Source organism: Hylobates moloch, unplaced genomic scaffold (assembly GCF_009828535.3).
Source record: "Hylobates moloch isolate HMO894 unplaced genomic scaffold, HMol_V3 SCAFFOLD_6, whole genome shotgun sequence".
Lineage (NCBI taxonomy): Eukaryota > Metazoa > Chordata > Mammalia > Primates > Hylobatidae > Hylobates > Hylobates moloch.
In genome coordinates this window covers 39,729,150-39,743,608 of record NW_026652281.1, presented here as the reverse complement: position 1 = coordinate 39,743,608, position 14,459 = coordinate 39,729,150, and the positions used below count along the sequence as shown (strand labels likewise).

The 14,459-nt window shown below is 35.1% G+C and overlaps 1 protein-coding gene across 6 annotated transcripts in view; it reads left to right on the top strand.

The window, feature by feature from the left end:
• FER (FER tyrosine kinase) overlaps window positions 1–14,459 on the top strand; it is a 461,875-nt gene that overhangs the window by 168,951 nt on the left and 278,465 nt on the right. The window contains exon 1 of one of the 6 annotated variants that reach the window (XM_032156697.2): window positions 7,080–7,254. The exons of the other annotated variants lie outside the window; for them this stretch is intronic. Coding sequence (XP_032012588.1) covers window positions 7,126–7,254 — 129 coding nt within the window. The 5' untranslated portion in view covers window positions 7,080–7,125. Of the gene's footprint in view, window positions 1–7,079; window positions 7,255–14,459 lie in introns of those variants that run through there. 6 annotated transcript variants of the gene reach the window in all.

Genomic DNA, 14,459 nt, shown 5'->3' with positions numbered 1-14,459 from the left:
GAGTGATGAGTATGATGTGACTTGGGATTATAACTAAAATCCAAAGAACACAAGGGAAGCTTCTTGTTTGCTTCTAATTTTCCTTAGAGTCAAACAAATGATTAACAGGAAGTATGAAAAAGCTGATGCTTTAAGCTTCAGCTTTATCACCTCTAAGAAAGGTAGCTCAGTAGAATGACCATGTCTGGGAGTCTGAAGATGCCAAGGAGCGTGATGTCACCAACTCTTGGTAATCAGGCTTTTGTTTTAAATTGTTCAGAGATAAGACTGTTATAGCTCCTTGAATAAGTAAACCTCACATTGCAGGGCTTTTTATAAAAGATTTACATGCTTGTGTTTATTTACTCATTTATTTATTTCCTGCCTTACTCCCCAGAGTATTTGAGGTAGCTAATGACAACAACATTCAGGAAAATATAAATAGAAAATAAAATGAGAACCAGGAACAATATAAGTTGTAACAGGATATCAAGACTATAGTTCATAGGATGTATGTATAGTTACTATCCTAGAGCTATTATTTTGTCTCTAAGCTTTCCAAGGGCCAAAATGAAAAGGGAGATAAAGTCATATAACACTCTTAAATAAAAGAAAGCATGTCACATTGCAGGGGAAGCAAAGCTTTTCATTGTATTGAGCCCTAATAGAATTTCTTACTGGAGGCTTTAATTCTGACTTTCGTAGTGGCAGTGCCCTTGACAATATCACTAAATCTAATGTAGGAAGGAGACTTATAAGACCATCTCTTGCAGAATCTAGAATCCATCAGTGAAAGTGGAGGCCATGACATCAAAATCGTTCTATGTGGGCCTAAGAATGCAGCTGTCTCTAAATTGATTTTATCCAATAATATAATCTAGATTTAGAATAATGGGTGGTGGACTGGGTGTGTGTGTGTGTTTTTTTTTTTTTTTTTTTTTTTTGAGACGGAGTCTCGCTTGTCGCACAGGCTGGAGTGCAGTGGCGCGATCTCTGCTCACTGCAAGCTCTCCCTCCTGGGTTCACGCCATTTTCCTGCCTCAGCCTCCCGAGTAGCTGGGACTACAGGCCCCTGCCACCATGCCCAGCTAATTTTTTTGTATTTTTAGTAGAGATGGGGTTTCACCGTGTTAGCCAGTATGGTCTTGATCTCCTGACCTCATGATCCACCCGCCTTGGCCTCCCAAAGTGCTGGGATTACAGGCGTGAGCCACCGCGCCTGGCCTTGGACTGGGTGTGTTTTTAACAATCCTTTCTTAGTGTCATTTCTCTCAGCTAAAGTTTGGATATGCGATGGATAATTGTATTCTGTGGGGAGTTCTCAATTGTATTCTGAGGAGAGTTCTCCATTGCAGATATTCTATACTTGTTTGAGGCTAGATGTGTAAAATTGATAGGGTTTATTAGTTAATTAATTAGCTGAGTTTCAAAAATTTTGAAGCTGTATTTTTAAATAATTAGATAATTTCTGTGTTAAAAATAATGTTTATATTTGTGAAATTATAACTCCCACAAGTTATTCAAATCGCTTCCCTTTTTAGGATTAAAAAATATTACTGATGATTAAAGGGTAATTTTCAATGTTAAACTTCAACTTTTGCTTATAATTTTCATGTTACATTTTACTCATTGGTATCTTACTATTTCTACTTGTTTTTTTTTAAATCAGAATTGGATCTTGTAATTCTAGTTGGTTATTCTTGATTTCACTTTGACTTTATAGATGATCAATATTTCTATAGGTTTTAGAGATGAGTAAAAAGTACAGAAAATTTAGCTATTGTATGAAACATGTTCTATTTTGGAGGGAGGGTTTTTCTAAACAACTTTATTTAGTAGCTATTAAAATGGAAAATTTTAAATTTTCCAAAAGATTCTTTGAGAGATACTTCATTTGATTCATTGACATTTGTCAATAAAGCCTCATATCTTCAGTCATTTTAATGTGTCATTTAACAAAAATTACTAAAACAACTAATCCTTAATTACTCTTTACTGTGTGCTAAACAGTATGCTAGATATATAACATACTTTATTTACTACTGGCAAACAGTCCTGCAAAGGAGTTATTCCAACCTTTCAGACAAGAACATTGAAGCTTGAAGAGGTTAAGGAACTTTATCAGAATTGGTGTGGCAGATTCAAACTCAAATAGAAACTTCTTGACAATGAAGTTTCTATTTTATACAATCAGTGTTGCATGGTTACTAAGCCAACAGATGTGTAATCAGAGGGACTTTAGTTCAAATCCTCTGTGCTATTAATGTATCACCATAGGCAAAAATCACATAACCTCTCTGAGATAAGATTCCTTACTGGTTAAAAGTGGCAAGTCATAGAAACCTCATAGAATTGTCTTGAAAGTTACGTGAAATAATGCTTGCAAAAATGTTTAGTACAGTGCCTGGTATATAGCTAAGTTCAATAAATGGTAGCTACAAAGAAAGAAAATGTTTCCTTCATGCCTCCTAAGTAGAGTTTTTAGTATTTTCGTTTCGGAGACTACAGTCCCCTTATCATAGATATTTTAGTTCTTTTTAGTTATGTAATACCTAAAGGTAAGAAATTACCAGCAGGTGGAGCTCAGTGTCAGAAAAAACAAATTTCTGAAATTGAAGTATTTTATCACCTTATGTTTTAAAAATAAAATTAAATGCATATAGTTTTAAAATTTATATGTGAAGGCCTTCTTTTTTAATCCTACCTACCAAAAGTTATCACCCTGCAACTTGGTTTTTGAATACGTAGAAAGAATGCTTTTGTTATAAATATTTTAAATTGTTTGCTATATCTGGTGTCATACATAAGGTATGACAGTTCATTTGCATGAAGAAGACATTTTTAATGTGAACTTAATTTATAAAGATTGTCTTTGAATTTGACCACTTCATACAATAAAGTAATTACACTGATAATCTTAAATTTAACTTTTCAAAACCCTCAAATCTGCCATTCTCATAGTCTTCTTGGTAAAGGGTATTTTCTGTCAATTGCTTAAGTCAGAATCTTGGGACTCACCCTTGTGTTCACTTTTTTCCAAATCCTGTTAGCAAGTTGTCTTGATATTACCTCCAAAATATACTCCAAATCTGACCTCTTGATAACATTTCCATTGTGATCATCTTAGTAAATTCACCATAAATTAAGGTCTGAACTACTTCAGCCAGTTTACCTGTTTGTTCCCTTGCCCTTTGTAAATTTTATTTTCTGTATAGTAACTTGAGTTATCTTAGTGTATAAATGAGATTTTATATTTCTCCTGCTTATGACCCTCCATTGGTATTCCTATATAACTAGAATAAAATTCTAATCCCTACCATGAACTCAATTACATGATCTCATCCCTGCCTACTTCCCCTCATTATTTCCTACCAGTCCTCATCCATCACACTCCAGCCATTGAAGTCTTACTGTCCTTTGGGTATGCTGTTTCTTCTTATCTCTGGGCCTTTATGTTTTATCTCTTTTTAATACTTAAAATACCAGATCTTCATATGACGGACTGCCTTCTTTTGATAATTTCATGTCAAATGATACTTCTTTGAGAGATCTCTGACTACTTCAGCTGTAATAGGCCCTATCTGACCCCTGCCATCATTGTTTATCCTATTGCCTTTTTCCTTTTCTTGCAAAGCACTTACTTTAGTATCTTTACCATTTCTACTATTACTACAATTATTACTTTTTTGTTGGTTAGAATTTACTCTGTGGTAGGTTAGTTCTAATAATTTACTCTGTGGTAGGTTAGTTCTAAATATTTCCATGCATTAAATACTAATCTATGTACTTTGGTATGTGTGAAGTCATTTGATTATGGTATGTATGTATGTATGTATGTATGTATGTATGTATGTATGTTTTTATTATCTGTCTTCTACTATAATCCCTGCTTGTTCCTCAAACTGTAGCTCTAAGAAGGTAGGCACTTTCATTATGTTTACTACTATTTCCTCTGCCTTGTACAGTGCTTGCTATGTAGGGGAGGTTAAGTAAATATTTTTTGAATATTGGACAAGCTCTTAGAACTCATATCAACAAGTAGAGTTATCAAATATTTATGTAAAATAATCTCCTAGGGGATAGGGAACATTTCAATGGAAGAAATCATACCTGACCAATTATTCTTAACAGTCCTTTTTTATGAAGGCAATAGGGTATATAAAATAAGCTACTTAGGTTTTAGAAAAGACGTTGACAAAGTTTTTTACCAAAGGTTACTAAATGTTAAATCACTGCTGAAATGGGAAATAGGCTTTTAGCATGGCCCAAGAACAGGTTTAAAATCGGAAATCAAACAGTAGGAAGAGATGTTTTTTTGACTAGAAAAGTATAAAGAGCAAGGTTCCCCAGCAATTGATGATCACATCTGTTATGGTTTGAATTATGTGCCCCTAAAATATATCTTCAAGTTGTAATACTCAATACCTGTGTATGTGACCTAATTTGGAAATAGGGTCTGTAGTTGTAAACTTGTTAATATGGAGTTGTTAGTGTGAGCTCTAGTCCAGTGTGACTGGTGCCCTTATAAAAAGAGAAGAGAGGCTGACATACAGGGAAGACAGCCATGCGAAGACAGAGGCAGATATTGGAATTATGCTATCACAAGCAAAGGAATGCCTGGGGCTACCAGAAGCTATAGGAGGTAAGGAAGGGTTATCCCCTAGAAGTTTTGGAGGGAGCATGGCCTTGCTAACACCTTGATTTCAGACTTCTGGCCTCCAGAACTGTAGGAGAGTAAGTTTCTGTTGTTTTAAGTCACCCGATTTCTGGTACTGTGTTACAGCAGCTCTAGGGAATTAATACAACTTCTGTTGTGATTATTGTCTTTATAAATGATCTGAAAGAGGAGGGTCTTCCTAGTGAGGTATCTAGATGACATTAAAGTTTTCTAGTTGTGAAGAGCAAAACCAGTGAGTACAGATGATGAACAGAGAAACACCAAAATTAGCTTCTTTCTGGGATAGAACAAGCAACAAATCCAGCATCTTAAGATTTTATATTCTTTGACTGTAAGCATTGGTTTCAACTCATTTAATGTTGAAAATTGCTTCCATATTTAATGTTTTATGATTTTATGAGCCTGGGTAAATGCCTGGCACCTAATGAATGCTTAATGAATATTTAAAAAATAAATAAGTGAAACCAATCAGGGAATAAAATACAGGAAAATATAATTTTATTTTAATGAAAATATAAACTTATTCTGGTATAAAATTCAAATTATGTTTACAAGTAGGGAAAAATGAGTGCAAGGAGTGAATATTAGGAAACTATAAGCATTGTTTACTGAATATATCAACATTTAAGTAGAAAAACAAAATTAATAAATTGTTAATGTATCTTTGGAGACTCTTTTTTGGCAAAAGAATACCTTTGGTGAAATAGAGCAGCGACTTAATCTAAGAAACATAGTATAATAGTTAATTGCATAGTTTCTGGAACAAAGTTCCTTGGATTTGAATATGTGGCATCAGCTACTTTTTGGCTATTTAACTTTGGGCAAGTTAAACTTTCTGTACCTCAGTTTTCTCATCTGTAAACTAGGGCTTATAGCAGAAACTATTTCATAGGGTTAATGTGGGGAGTTAAATGAGATAATCCATCTAAAATGCTGAGAACAATGCTTGCTCCTAAGAAATTCTTTACCCTATATTGTCTATTATTGTTTATTAAGTATAAAATTTTATAAAATTATTCTCAGTGTACAAAATGAGATTTATTTTGGTGGATGTGATATAAAGAATGCTTGTTGCGGACAATAAAATTTAAAAAGTGAATACCCAAAAAAGAAAACTAGAGGAAATTATGCAAAGAGGCAAGAAAATTAAAAAAAATTTTTTTGATTGCATCTAATTATAAAGGGAGCCAAAGAGTTTAAAGAAGGAGATGTTTATGTCAGAATTGTGACCCAGGAAAGTTTTACTGAGTAAGACTTTTGACTCTCTTGCTCTTTTCTATTTTTCTTATTTGGTTTCATAAAGTTTCTTGAACTTTGGTCCATTAGAAAGAATGTTCTGTACAATACCTGAATATGATACCTGGCATCTAGTAGTTGTATAGTATCTTTGTTTAAAAAAACAAATGAATAAAGCAGGGATTTATAAAGCAATTAACAAATTATTTTAGAATAGGTTATCAAAAGTGGAGCCTTACCTTGCAATTAAACATTTATGGTTTTGAGTATCACACTCTACTTCCTCTCTAGCCCTGCCACTTCATTTTGTGTTAAGTGTAGTACATTCTTGTGGCAAGGAAATTTAAAATTTTTATTTCTGTTGAGACCTTAGAGATCATTTGCACATAATTTATATTCTTTACCTTTGAACGAAGAATTATAAAGTATTGGAGAGTTATACCTCAATAAAAAATAAAAAAATTGAAACACATTGGATTAAGAAAAGCTTTGTAGCACAGCTGTCTGCAAGGTTTTGTTTCAAGAAGTGCTTGAAAGTTTGGTCTATTCTCAGAGACCTTGAGATCCAAAACCTAAAATAAGAAGACTTCTATATGTTTCTTAGGAATAAAATCAGGTATTTTATTTATCTAATTAAAAAAAAATCAAAGGCCAGGTGCAGTGGCTCACGCCTGTAATCCCAGCTGAGGGATTTGGGAGGCCGAGGCGGGTGGATCACCTGAGGTCAGGAGTTCGACACTAGCCTGGCCAACATGGTAAAACCCCGTCTCTACTAAAAATACAAAAAAATTTAGCCAGGCGTGGTGGCGGGCACCTGTAATCCCAGCTTCTCAGGAGACTGAGGCAGGATAATCACTTGAACCCGGGAGGCACAGGTTGCAGAGAGTCAAGAGCATGCCATTGCACTCCAGCCTGGACGACAAGAGCGAAACTGTCTCAAAAAAAAAAAAAAAATCAAGTAGAACAGAGATTTATTTCTTAGATAGTGTACCTTTACTTAATGTACAAGGATTTTCTCTTTGTTGCTCGAAAATGCAACATTTGTTGTCTGTATCTGTTCCTTTAATCCGGAACTGATCAGTATACTTCCATGCCAACAGGGGGAGATAGTATGAAATTGGAGATCCAGATTTGCACCTCTCTTCTATCTTGCTTTTGCCTCAGACAGGAAGGTTTGTTGGTAAATTGACTTCCTTGGGCCCACTGTTACTATCTCTTAGCTAAATTTTGAGATGGAGCAGAAAATGAAATGTCCTTATTGTAAGGGTCAGCTGGAGTCTGGTTTCGGCTCTCAATCCTGTGAAACATGTGCTTTAATATTCAGCTCTGAGCCTTCCACATCAGAAGTCCACAGAGATCAGGTAAGGGGAAGTTCTGCCACAGGCCTGCTTTACCTAGAGCCCAGACATTATCTAAGAGTCCAGCAGGTCATCTATTTTATGCGGCTGCTTCAAATGGGAAGAATAATTTCTCTTGACTTCCGAATCTGGTGGTAAACAAAATTCTTTTGAACAATGCTATCACTCAGATGCTAAACCAAAGCCATTGAAAAAAATGAAAGTGGCTTCTTTTCACATTTGTATTTTATTTTATTTGTTTCCTTAATTCACCTCTCAGTTTTGAGAAAAATACGTCCTTCCCAGTATTTCAATACATGGAAGGTGAAAGAGAGTGCAGTTTTATTGAATATTTGAGGAGAAACATGGTAAACTGAGCCGTGTTTCTCCTCAAATATTCAACAAATATGATATTAAGATTTCTATTTTTCAAATTTCAGTTTCTATTCTGGCTGGTGAGCTCAATTTAGCCTTGTTATTTTCAATGTCTGTCACCAAAGGAAAATAATAATGTTTTTCTTGAACATAGGTATTTAATAGTTGATGACCATAACTGGTAAAGCTTTTCATTATGATATGTAGCTGTATGGTTCAATGCTAATTTTGTAATCAGTGTTTATGGTTTAATTTAGTAACTTGGAATACACTAATTCCTTACTCTTTTAATGTATAAAATATAATTTCTGTTACTAATAGGAATGTAGCCCTATTTTAAATCTGTTGTGTTGGTAAAGAATTACATTTATATGTCATTTTGCAACTTAATTGCCTGCATTCTCTTGAGTCCCTTATTTAATGCCTCTCTTTTTTAGGCTTTCTTTTTTCAGATTCACTATATTAGGAAAACCTAATTCTGGCCCTCAAATAAGAATTGTAAATGCCAAAAAAGTCTATATATTTTCTTTATTTTGAAAATAGCTGAAATACATACACAATTCTTCCTTTAATATTACTACATCCAGTATTTGTGTTATGGTGTTCCAAATATGTGTCCTATATTGTTGGATAAGTACTGTTTGTAAATATAATGAACATTACTTGTGTGCATAAGTGTTGCTTATCTGGTTTATAAATTTATCAAAATATTAGAGGATATTGAATCCATTGGGATCATCTTCTCCAAATTATCATTTTATATATGATAATGTCTCTGAAGCCTGAGATAATTAATGACTCACATAGCTAGCTAGTGACTTGCATAACTTAAATTTTTTAAACTTTAAAAAAGTCTCGCTTTCTTGTTACTCTTCAGTCTTTGATATATATTCTTTATGATCCTTCTTTAATATTTTTCTGTTTTTTATACACAGTCATTGTCTTTTCAAAACCGTTTTGTGCTTTTTATTTGTTTTTGAAATCGTTCTGAAGTCTCTTAAATTTTATTAACTTTTTTCTTTCATATTAGAATCTTTAATCTCTGATATATATTTTTATTATCCTTCTTTAATATTTTTCTATGTTTTTTTATACGTACCATCATTGTCTTTTCAAAACAATTTTGTGCTTTTTATTTCTTATTTTTGAAATAGTTCTTTTTTTATTTTATTATTATTATACTTTAAGTTTTAGGGTACATGTGCACAATGTGCAGGTTTGTTACATATGTATACATGTGCCACGTTGGTGTGCTGCACCCATTAACTCGTCATTTAGCATTAGGTATATCTCCTAATGCTGACCCTCCCCCCTCACCCCACCCCACAACAGTCCCCAGAGTGTGATGTTCCCCTTCCTGTGTCTATGTGTTCTCATTGTTCAATTCCCACCTATGAGTGAGAACATGCGGTGTTTGGTTTTTTGTTCTTGCGATAGCTTACTGAGAATGATGATTTCCAGTTTCATCCATGTCCCTACAAAGGACATGAACTCATCATTTTTTATGGCTGCATAGTATTCCATGGTGTATATGTGCCACGTTTTCTTAATCCAGTCTATCGTTGTTGGACATTTGGGTTGGTTCCAAGTCTTTGCTATTGTGAATAGTGCCGCAATAAACATACGTGTGCATGTGTCTTTATAGCAGCATGATTTATAGTCCTTTGGGTATATACCCAGTAATGGGATGGCTGGGTCAAATGGTATTTCTAGTTCCAGATCCCTGAGGAATCGCCACACTGACTTTCACAATGGTTGAACTAGTTGACAGTCCCACCAATAGTGTAAAAGTGTTCCTATTTCTCCACATCCTCTCCAGCACCTGTTGTTTCCTGACTTTTTAATGATCGCCATTCTAACTGGTGTGAGATGGTATCTCATTGTGGTTTTGGTTTGCATTTCTCTGATGGCCAGTGATGATGAGCATTTCTTCATGTGTTTTTTGGCTGCATAAATGTCTTCTTTTGAGAAGTGTCTGTTCATGTCCTTCACCCACTTTTCCTCTTAAATTTTATTAACTTTTGTCTTTTACGGTAGTTCTACTACATATCTTCAAAGTAAAGTAGAAAAGATTACAGTTTTATTATTTTTCTCATTTATGTAAATCCTGTTTAGAGTAAATAGAATAAGAATTTTTGCTTTGATGGCTATCAGCCACCATCCTTAGGAAGACATTGCATGTGAGGATGCACACTGACTCTTGAAATTTTAAAACAATTCAACAAGTAAATACTTAATTGAACTCTCATAATTATGAACTTCTACCCATAGCCTTGATGATTTATCTTTGGTTATTAACTAATACTGACCTAAGTATAATGAGACCTATTGATAAACCTAAAAATGTACTTTTAAGTACTTCTCATTGTCAGTCTGCTCAGTCAGATGTTACCACACTCACTTGGAGACATACATATTCAGTCACACATACCTGAATTGATCATAGGAAGCCTTTGTATTCTCATGGAGTCACTATTTAGCCTCTGTGTTTTATACAGATGTTCTTGACATGTTTTGTTTTTATTTTCTGGTATTATTTAAGATTTTTTTTTTTCAGTGAATTCTTACCACCGTAAGGTACATACTGATTCACAAGAGTATATTTTAGGCAGAAGTTGTCCTTTTATCAGAAACTGACATTCCACTGGAGATGAGACTAGTCTAGACCTAGTTTGCTGGTAAGCCACAGTCCCTCAAGCTGCTTTTCTGGGTCATCTGTTCCCTCCAAGTAGTGTGTCATATTGATATTGTATTATGTATGGTAGATCCATTCTTTATTGGAATTTCACTTCCCTCACCTATTATAATACAATTTTCCATCTTCTAAGAATTTTTAAATTTGGCCTTTGAAAGTTCATTCTGGTAAGCAAACTTCCTGTTCAACAGAAGATTGCTCATTCTCCCATATCTCGTATAATTCAGCATTGAGAAGTGGCTCTTAATGTGGGCTTTATTATTCGTTTACCCTCATGTGAAAGTCTGTGTGTTTTCAAGGCTTGTGGAGTTTGGTTGTACTGCATTTGTTATTGTCCCTGCTCATTGTTGAAATCTTTGGAACTTCTGTTTATTCCTTCTTATTCATCAATGCATGTGCTTTCTGATTTAGTCTCTTTTTCTACTTTTGGTCATTTTGGGATGACTTTAGCAGTTATGTGGAAGACCCACCTAAAATTTAGTTTCTACATTTATTGATCTAAAAATAGTGTTGACTGAGGGATGGTAGCTGATAAGCAAATTTAAGTCAAGAGACTTTTCCTAAGAAAGACAGAAGAAGGCTCTTCGGTTCTTCTTGTTTTTGTTGAGTAATTGGCACCAACTCTGGACTGCTTACTTTATTTACGAATTTCATTTCATGAGAGACATAAAACCTAATTTATCTAGCTTAATTTTAGACATATTTCTGCCACAGTAGCTGAAAGCAACCCTAACTGAAAGAGTAGGTAAAATGTTGACAAAAATAGATAATATGACTTAGCACAGTACCGCTAGTTTCATCGCTGTAGTTTGTTTGTTCCTGTTTTAGAAGGTGCTTGCTCCCAAATGCAGGAGCTTCTTGTAGCACTAAGTTTATGAAGGTAGAAGAATTCTAGTGCATCAATTAGATGTTAGGTGGATTTTAAAATCTAGCCATCACACCTTGCTTTTCTAAATATCTATATTTTGAAGGCCTGGTACTTTCCCTCCTGCCAGCTCCATACTTTCTGATTGAATTCTTAGGAAGTTTTTACTGCTGCCGATTGGCAATCATGTCACAAAGTATTTTAAAGCTATGTATATATTTCAGTTTTTGGGATGTGATAATAATATTTATGAAAATAAATTCGTGAGTTCCTGAAATGTATTATAGGGCTCAACTTTTTAATAAGAATAAAATAAATATTGTAAGGAATTGATTTTAATGGCTATTAAATATATTCAGAGAAAATAAGGTAATTGTATTTCACATTGCCCTTTCTGATTGTTTCATTTTAGGGACTGCTTTGGATACTCAGTTTCTAATTAATTTCTAGTAAAAGGTTTATTCGAGCTATGAACGGTATAATTTTAATATAGCATCTCCCTTGAAGGCATATACATGCATACACATATATGTATATAAACTGTTTAATATATGTACATATACATATAATTAAAGTCTATATACATATAAACTGTTTTTGCTCTTTTCTCAAAGAAGAGGGTGAGAGAGAATGAGGAGCAGTAGAAAGTATGGTCAAAGTTAGAAAATAAATCAAAAGGATAATGATAGGTGAATGCTTTAATCTATGTGTTTTAGCCACACAATCCTTGGAGTCTTTATAGTTTACTTTTTATTATATTTTTCTATAGATTTAAAAATGTTTTGTAAAAACTTTATTTTGGTGAATAAATATATCTGTAGGGATATGAGAACATTGAATATATGATAAAAATGTACCCCCAGATATAGACTGTAAGTAACCCTGAGGGGACTGGGAAAGAGGAAAAGTATGAAACGGGTTTTAGCCTTTTTACTCAATCACAGCAGGTAAGATGTTTCTATATTCCTAATGTCATAAAGGTATATATCCTGCAGTAATTAGTAAAAACAGACTGTTTGTTTTGTTTGTGGTAATAAAAAAGCATTGGCTGCCTTAAAGTCTCTCTTTGCCAATAATTTTTTTTAATTAAAGAAGCACACAAAAATAAATTCCTCTGTTCCAGAATGTGTTATTGCTAATCCATTGTAAGTAGTGACAGAACAAAGTATAAATACTTTATTAGATGAAGCTACATCTTGTAAGTCAATTCCTATCTCACCAGATGTTGCTAGCTGGAATCTAAACATCATCTAAGATAGTGTTTACTAGAATCACAGAAATCCTTGGTTATATGGTTTATCTGTTGCATTATTTCACCCAAAGCAATGTTGGCTTTTCCTTTACATTTAAGTTAACAGAAATAAGGTACATGATCCTTTTAAGGAACTGGGCTTACAAAGAAGCAGGTGATTTTTTTTTTTCTAAAGGAAGTCATTAAAAATGTTTGGCTATCAAGAAATGAATAACTCTCTAGTGATAGGTTTTCTGTGAATGAGGGGAATAGTAACGAATAAGAGGGCCTGTTGATTAAAAAATGTTCCAGAAATATGACCTTGTCTCCAAGTTAAAAATACTTTAAAATATCGGGGAAAAAAGGTACAAAATACAGATAGAAGTAATTACAAAGCAGAGTCTCGTAGCCTTGAGTCATCAAGAGAAAGTCAAACCATGTACATTTTGAACTGTTTGAAGAGACAGAAATACATATTTGGTTTTTGGAGATAATCTTTTTAAAGATACGGCTGAATGAGGCATTTCATTAGTGCCTTTTAGTTCCAAGGTAAGTTATTGTTTTAAAAATTGTGAATTTCTAAAGTTTTAAGATATCTAATAATTAGCTATTTGTCTTCTGTACCCTTACACCCTCAAGATAATTTGTGGATACTTTTTTTGAATCTATGTATAATTCTTAAGCAGTGAAGCAATTGCAGATATTAACACATTAGTAGCTTTTTTGTCTTTCTTTTTTTTTTTCTTTTTACATTTTTTAACTTAAAAAAATGTTTTGTGGAGACAGAGTGTTATTTTGTGGCGCAGGCTGGTCTCAAACTCCTGGCTTCAAGCAGTCTTCCTGCCCAGGCCTCCCAAAGTAAAAGGATTACAGGCATAAGCCTCCATGCCTGGCCCTACCCATTAATTCTTTCTTCTCCCCTCCACTTCCCTCCCCCCATCGCCTCCCCTTTCTTCTCCCCTCCCCTCCCCCTCTCCTCCCTTCCCCTGCCCTCCCTTCCCCTCCCCCTCTCCTCCTCTCCTCTCCCCTCCCCTTCTCCTCCCGTCCCTTCCCTTTTCCTCCCCTTCTCCTCCCCTTCCCTTCTCCTCTCCTCCCCTCCCCACCTTCTCCTCGCCTTCCCTTCTCCTCTCTTCCCCTCACCTGCCTTCTCCTCCCCTCCCCTCCCCTTCTCCTCCCCTCCCTGACCCTCCCCCTCCCCTCCCCTCTCCTCCCCTCTCCTCCCCTCCTCTTCTCCCCTCCCCTCCCCCTCTCCTCCATTCCTCGCCCCTTCCCTTTTTCTTTTTTTTTAATTTTATTATTATTATACTTTACGTTTTAGGGTACATGTGCACAATGTGCAGGTTTGTTACATATGTGTACATGTGCCATATTGGTGTGCTGCACCCATTAACTCGTCATTTACCATTAGGTATATCTCCTAATGCTATCCCTCCCCCCTCCCCCTATCCCACAACAGTCCCTGGAGTGTGATGTTCCCCTTCCTGTGTCCATGTGTTCTCACTGTTCAGTTCCCACCTATGAGTGAGAACATGCGGTGTTTGGTTTTTTGTCCTTGTGATAGTTTGCTGAGAATGATGGTTTCCAGTTTCATCATGTCCCTACAAAGGACATGAACTCATCATTTTTTATGGCTGCACAGTATTCCATGGTGTATATGTGCCACATTTTCTTAATCCAGTCTATCGTTGTTGGACATTTGGGTTGGTTCCAAGTCTTTGCTATTGTGAATAGTGCCGCAATAAACGTACGTGTGCATGTGTCTCTACAGCAGCATGATTTATAATCCTTTGGGTATATACCCAGTAATGGGATGGCTGGGTCAAATGCTATTTCTAGTTCCAGATCCCTGAAGAATCGCCACACTGACTTCCACAATGGTTGAACTAGTTTACAGTCCCACCAACAGTGTAAAAGTGTTCCTATTTCTCCACATCCTCTCCAGCACCTGTTGTTTCCTGACTTTTTAATGATGGCCATTCTAACTGGTGTGAGATGGTATCTCACTGTTGTTTTGACTTGCATTTCTCTGATGGCCAGTGATGATGAGCATTTCTTCATGTGTT